The following is a 7,395-nucleotide window of genomic DNA, read 5'->3' as shown; positions in this document are numbered from 1 at the left end:
CGAGTTGCAACAGAGACTACCGATGGTCTTTTTAAAATGACGTGAGGAATTAATGCAGATGTACCGGTATAGATTAATTTGTGGTGACAACGTTTCTTTGATTTGGTAATTTCATCTATCCTATCCGAGCTCCAAGTATGCTCAGCTTTCATAAAAACTAAGAGGCATTGGAAGATGCGTTAAGTTTGAAGATTTATACTGTTCCAATATTGATGCTTCAGATCGACGACGAGCTTATTTCTACTCTCCATAGATGCTTTCTGTCTGTCTGCAACACCAAATGATGCGAACCGATCTGAATTCATAGACGGCAAAAATGTTTTATCGTCTTCATTAATAATCTTTTCTATAGTGCCACTAACCCCGATACAATTTTTATCATACTGCAGCTTAATTCGAAAACTTCCAGAGATCGGTGGTCACCCAGGACCACCTCCGATTGTGATGGTTTTTGCACATATGTTTTTTTCACTAAGTCACACATTTAGGAGAATAGACAAAAAAATCAAAGATCATAAAAGAATGTATATTAAATACGAATTAAAAAAGAGGATTAGAACAATCTTGTATTTTGGTACTGTTAACGGTCCCTAAGTACGAGACAATTTACTGTTGGCATAAAGTCTGTTTCTTGGTATTTTTTATATTTATTATTTTATTTTTTTTAAGCTAATACTTATCGAGGTTAAGTGCATAATTTTTTAAGGTTCACCGGTATATATTCTATGAAAAGGAAATTTAAAAAGATAAACAACGAATTTTTTACATATTAATTATTACTTGTATAAGAACTCTTATTTACAGTTTCCTCAATTAAATTAAATATAAATTAATATTGCTTGTAAACTTGACCTCATAGAACCCAATACTCTTTTGTAACTGAAGCCCTGATAATTATTTATGCTTCAAATAAATTATTTTGCCATAAAAATATTTAAAAAACTAACACATAATTTATTTACAAACAAAACTCATAAAATAAGGTGGACTTTTAACTTTTAAATTGCATTTTCTCCTGATTGGATGATCACTTAAAAAAAATAAACACATGTCTAAGATCAACATAAAATTTTGCCAGTAATAAATTAGTGGTAAAGTATATTATATATTTTTTTCATTCAAGAGTTGGATCAAACCTAAACAAAATGAGAATACGCATAAATTTCAAATCGAAGATTATAGATAATAAGAATTGATATGAAAAAACGAATTGTAGATTTTTGATCAACTCACAAAAGACTGCTAAAATTACATATAGAATTTAAGAAACGTTTTCAGAAGTAAATTTTTTTTTAATCCAGTGATTAAAATGTGTTACAGTATTGTGAGCGTAATATGTTAAAAAAAAGGTGTAAAATCAAGTTTTCTTCCTAAATATTAAAAATATAATTTAATAAACATTAGGAAAATTATTCAGTAAATTACTAAGAGTTAAAAAAATCAATTTCTAAAAAAAACCTGGAGATCTCAATTTCAAGAATCAAAAATCTTAGATTTTGACTGATTTTAAAAAAGACGAATATATTTGTGTTCTTCGATACAGAAAACAATTCTAATTTCAAGAAGTCAAAAATTATAACCATCCAAAAGCCAAATGGTGTTTATAGGATTGTGCCCTTACTTACATTCAAAGGGCCAGAGTTTTTAGTATGGAAAAAGTTTAGATCTCAATATCTTGGCAACCCTGAAATCTATGATTATAAAGGTGTGCCCAGCAGATTTAGCTGACAAAACTCTATAAGAAAAATTAATTAGTCCTTCATGTGTCCTTTGAATACGAATACCATGAGGCCCCTATTATGAACCTCCGTGCTGGGCACACACCCAATGTGATTATTGGGTTTATGAAGCTACCATAATCAACTATTTACGATGTTTTCCAAGGTTTTCTAGAAGTCAGAAGGGTCGGAAAGACTTGCAAGACAGATTCATGATTGTTCTGAGAGCAAAAAAATAGACTTCAGTCTTGTTAAAGGCAAATGAAATGTGGCATCCTAACTCCACGATATAAACCCTAGGACTGCTGTGTCTGGGATGTCTTGGAGAGAGAGTCTAATAAATGTGCACGCAATACTGTTGACTCCTTGTGAGCTTCCATTCCCTAGGCAGGGGTTAGCATGCACAAGGAGTTCATTATCAATGCATGTACCAGCTCAGGGTCAGTTTGGAAGCTATGTTTGAAGCTGGTTGAGGGGGTTGGTTTGAGTGATTGACTTCACAATTGAACCGTCATGAAAGAACAAAAGATTTTGGAATTGCAGAATTAATTTTGTGAAAAAAGTTGTACCATTCATTATTCTTTAATTTTACAGATTCAAAATCTTCAACCTCTATATTGTTATTTTATAACTTTGTAATGTAAGGCATTTTGAAAATTCCATTACCAAAAAAATTTTACCAGTCCTGCTAAATAATATTTGCTTATGATATTTAATATGATATATATGTATTAATATTTATGTAAGTGTGATTACGTATGGAGTAGGTATGTTGCAAAGTTTGAAAAAAGTCAAAATATAAATTTGAAAAGGGGCTCTTCCCTTCTGTCTTGAGTGTCTCTTCCCATAAATACCTCAATTATTAAAATCTATTAAAGGGTATTCACTGGGAAATCGGGAGATTCGTGGTCAAACTTTAATCCGTCTTATCCTTGAATCGCACGTACTAAGAACTGGTTTCTTCAGACTGGTGTGTTGTAAATATGACGCACGGAGTTTGTTAATTATTATCTCACTCAAATTATGTCCTTCTAAATTAAAAACTGTCGTAGTTTAAATCACGGAACCTACACTTTTCTAGATATGAATTGTACGAGGGTCATTTTTGGCCCAAAACGTTGAAGCCGATTCGGAAGTTATTTTAAGTTATTGAATGAATATTGCAACTTTTTTTTGAATTTTTGCAATGTCAATATAGTTTAACCCCTTAAGAGCATTATTAGAGTTTTTTTTTTTGTAGTATCTTTAAGAAAAAGTCATCAAATCTATGATTTAAAAGATGTACATATTTAATGCGTTTTATCCGTTACAAAACTTCTTATCGATCAACTGTTGGAGCAACTTAATACGTGGGGGAGAAAAAGTTTAGAGCACTGCCTCTTTTGTAACATACCTATAGTCAGTCGAATGGACCTCAGCTGACATGCCTCATCATGGCCAATTATTGAGTTGGAGTTTCACCTCCTTGTGGTAAACTGTTTTATATAATATCCTGAAATTGTGTATAATGACCTAAGTCGTTTAGAAAAAAAAAAAAAAAAAACCTTTTACTTCTTTACATTTAATTTCCTTGTTAATATCTCAACTTTCTCCAGAATTATTTAACTTTATTATGATTGATAGCAATTATTTTAAACAGAAAACAATTAGGAATGGAATATCACATGAAAACATAAATGTATAGATAAAACATGATTGTCCCTGTATCCTTGAGATTTTTATAAGCTTCTCTTCAGATATTACTTTTACCATTGTTGATACGTACAAAAAGTCCATGGTTTCCCTTTATAGTATCAAGGTCTAAATAGGAATGAATGGAATCATACAAGTCATCATAGTATGTTTTATATATTTTTATATATAGTAGAAAAATAAGAACATAGGATAATAATAAATATATTTTTTGGTATATATGTAGAGGGGAAGTAGGAGTTGAATTATAATTAATAATCAAGGTATAATCAACTTATAATATCAAATAGTTGGTTTACCTTCAGAAATTATTATGCTAGACACCAATATTCATAAATACAAGTCTAAAAAAGAAAAAAAAAAAAAACCAATAACCATTACATGAATTTAAAGAGTCTATGAAAGAAATCTAAAACAACATTATTGCTTATTCAATATCAAGGTTTCTCAAAGTTGTGGTTGGTGATCCTTTCAGAGTTTCATCTGCTGTTTTCTCTTCGGAACAGCGAAGTTGGTGACAGAGATCCATATTCTTGATCTTATATCTAGTAAAATAATAAATGTGAATGGATTAACATATCATTGTAAATTGAATTTTAATGAATGGAAGTGAAAAGTTGTAAAAAAAAAACCCAACTTAAATTATTTATCTAGAGCATAAGGTTGGTTTAAAATCCTCGTACTAATCATTATTTAATGGAGAAACACCCTTCATAATTACACTTGTATTGTAGTAGCACAAAAGGGTTATGAAATATTTAATTAGAAAATTGTTCGTAATAGTTATTTGACTGTAATTTAAGTATTATTTTATGAACTAACCTAAATTCGTAGTATTTTTTGGCATAAGTCAACTCTGGGGATTGATCAATGTGTTCCATGAGAATGTAACATTTTTCCTCATCAATACATTTTGGAGGTGTGTCATATTTGTCATGGACTTTTTGAAGGATTTCGAGTATGCTATTTAATTGATTCGGATCTTTTAATGATCTTCCTTCCGATGAACCATCAGCCTCATGAGAAGTAATAGTGTAGTAAGCAATACTTCCAATGGCGGCAACAGCTGCCATTCCTGCAGCAGCAAATTTATATTGAGGCTCAACGTTGTTGACAGCCTTTGAAATTTTATCCGCAATATCATTTGGCTCTTTATTTCCAAATTGAAATAATTCTTGGCCTTTGGATGTTGCTTGTAGGATCGTATTTTGAAAGTCTTGAACTGTAGCAATGATTCTGTCACCAATTTTCTCTAGAAATGTTTCATTTCGGGCGTACTGGTAGACTGGCTCTTTATTAGGGGATAACAGTGATTCGCTGCCCTCAATTTGATTATCTGGGTTTAAATAGCTAGGTTGATAACTGGCTTTAGGAACGGGTACTGGAATACTAAAAGTGGGACAGCCCGGACAGAGTGAATATGTATGGTCTTTAATAACAAAATCGTCATTGTTGGCGAGAGATATTCCTGATTGGGTTAAATCTGAGACCGGAAAGTTTATTGATGTTGATGCTGCTGAAGAGCTACTATCAGCTGGCTCATAGTTATAAGGTCCTTTGTCTGCATGTAAATCATCTTCGACAACATAGTAGACTGGTCTTCCATTGTCAGTATCACCGGCTTTATATGTATAGTCCCTACCTACACCTCCACTACTTTCTTGCCCTTGGAGATCAACGTTGAATGGGTTTGGAAGATTTGGCAAAGATTCAAATTGACGTCCCTTCCGTTTTTTAACTTGTTTCAAAACACTACTTCTCACCACAGTTTCCTTGGGTAGAGGAGCATCATTGGATACGAATATGTTATTAATGACCCTCCCGTTTCTCCAAGTTGTACGATCTGATTCATCATCAGGCATTCGAACTCCCTCGATAACTGGAACATCTTTTAAAATATCTGCTGCTGTAACAATGGCTTTTGGCTGACGCTTAGAGCTATCTTTTGAAGGTGAAGCAACCCTTAAACTAGTTGATACAACAAAGGGCTTTGGTACAGAGAGTTCTTTTTTTTGACGTTGATGGGATGCAAAGTTATGCTTTGTTATGAGAGACGCACGCAGCTCTTCTTGAGTCTTTTTTAATGGAATGGAACTTCCAAGTTCCGAAAAGAAGCAAACTGCAACTACACAAACAATCAAACACTTTGCCATTATCGACTTCAATGACTATGAACACTTCTTAGAATAATGCTTGATATCATGGATCAGTATAGATAACTTACTGGAAGAAAAATATGGACTAAATGCAAAATATGACAACTTAAAAAAGATATATGAAACAGCAAACGAATACTCACTTATTTCCCGCCGGTAACCTCAATTTCACTTTTTTCTTCCCTCGTCTTTTTCTGGTTCTCTTCACACTTGAAACTATATGTACCAAGGATTAAATATAAATATATATATATATTTAAAAACACACACCTAAAGATGGTTTCTTTTTTTTTTTTAATGGTTTGTAGATTCAATGAATAATCCACCTCTTCTTCACCTCTTGAATGGGAAATATCATACAGGATACATTTGAAAAAAAAAAAAAAAAAAAACTACTTTCAAACTACGCTCCATCTCATGCGTAGGCTTCAGCGCGTACACATACTCCCGTACTATTATGCAACATCACTATAATTTTCCTTTTGTACATCAATTTTAATAATACTTTTTCAAGACTCAAACCAAGGGAAACCCTCCCCCCCAAAATGCGTATTTTTGCCAATAACTATTATCAGTATAAAATTAGAGTGTGTTTAACGCGGTTCTTCTTCCTGTATTTTTGCAAAGAAAAACATCACAAAACAAATTTCTAACTTTTTCCGGACATGACCTCAAGGTCAATTGAAACTTTTCTTTCTTCCTTTTTTGTGGCCTCTTCAATATATGTAATATTTGTATACGTATATTTGTAATTTTAAAATAGCTATTTAAAAAGTAATTTTTTTTTCACTATGGTGAGCAAAATATTTTGTAGATAAGAGAAATTTTCATATTGTGAACAAAAAGTCAATTTAAAAATATTTTAAAACAATGAGCTTCTTGGATGTGGTTTACCAATGAAAAAAATGACATCCTGGAAATAATTTATTTTGATTCTTTTAAAAATAAATTAAGATTTGAATCCATTAATGGAATATTCATACATTTGTATCTTTTAATTCAATTAAAAAAAATAATTCAATCATTAATATGTTCTGCAAAAGTAGATGGTTTAAATATGTTTTATACATACTCGTATATGTACACTAGATAACAGGTGGTCCATTTAAATCTGAAGACTTACTAATTCAATAATCAATTAAGGTTGAGGGATTGAATTTAATCCATATTTCGATATATTAGAGCATAAGCAATTAGTTACAAAATAAAATTAACTTGAGCACACTAGCTTACGTACAAGTCGAGAAAATGACACATAAACGCGATCGACGAATTTCCATTCGTGCACTCCAAACAGTTTGGGATCTCCAGGACTACCTTCTACGCCGTCAGTAAGTCTGAAACGTTGGATATGAAGAAGGGATCTATCAAAAAGGCCAAACTGGACTCGGAGGAGTTAAAGACGGCCTGTAGTACCATTCATCCAAAAACCGAGGCCCTCAAAGCCATTGTCAGTCACCACTGCAGTGGGTTCCATGCCTTCCATCGCCACATGGAATCCATCATTGCCGCTAAGGGCGGGTACATTAATTATTAACTCACATCTATTTATAATAAATTTATTTTGTTGAAATTCTATTAATTTAAAATTCAAAGTGTTCACATTTTAATGGACCACTTGGTATATAAAAACTGTGAATGACATTAAGATGCAATTGCGGTTAGCGAAAGATCTGTTTCATGCAAAAGCCCTTCGTCAAATGTGTTTTTTTTTTTTTTTTTTTTCTTTAAGAATAAACAATAACATTGAGAAAGTATTTATTAAATTTATTAATATAGATATATTATTTGTTTATTCCTTGATTTATTTGTAAATCTATGTATGTGTG

The 7,395-nt window shown here is 31.9% G+C and overlaps 1 protein-coding gene across 3 annotated transcripts; it reads right to left on the bottom strand.

Annotated features, from left to right (window-relative positions):
• Positions 1 to 3,547: 3,547 nt before the first annotated feature.
• On the bottom strand, positions 3,548 to 5,961 carry LOC121121865 (uncharacterized). Of its 3 annotated transcripts, XM_040716858.2 has the most exons (4): positions 5,837 to 5,961; positions 5,710 to 5,782; positions 4,233 to 5,633; positions 3,548 to 3,955 (listed from the first exon to the last, which is right to left on the bottom strand). In XM_040716858.2, exons 3-4 carry the CDS (start codon positions 5,561 to 5,563, stop codon positions 3,838 to 3,840), a joined length of 1,449 nt encoding a protein of 482 aa, XP_040572792.1. In that variant the 5' UTR covers positions 5,564 to 5,633; positions 5,710 to 5,782; positions 5,837 to 5,961; the 3' UTR covers positions 3,548 to 3,837. The 3 variants fall into 3 exon arrangements, with proteins under 3 accessions (XP_040572792.1, XP_040572793.1, XP_040572791.1); XM_040716859.2 differs by having other exon boundaries at positions 4,233 to 5,651; positions 5,710 to 5,915; XM_040716857.2 differs by having other exon boundaries at positions 5,710 to 5,915.
• Between the last annotated feature and the right edge of the window lie 1,434 nt (positions 5,962 to 7,395).

This window comes from Lepeophtheirus salmonis, chromosome 7 (assembly GCF_016086655.4).
Source record: "Lepeophtheirus salmonis chromosome 7, UVic_Lsal_1.4, whole genome shotgun sequence".
NCBI lineage: Eukaryota > Metazoa > Arthropoda > Copepoda > Siphonostomatoida > Caligidae > Lepeophtheirus > Lepeophtheirus salmonis.
This window is presented reverse-complemented; position numbering and strand designations above follow the sequence as displayed.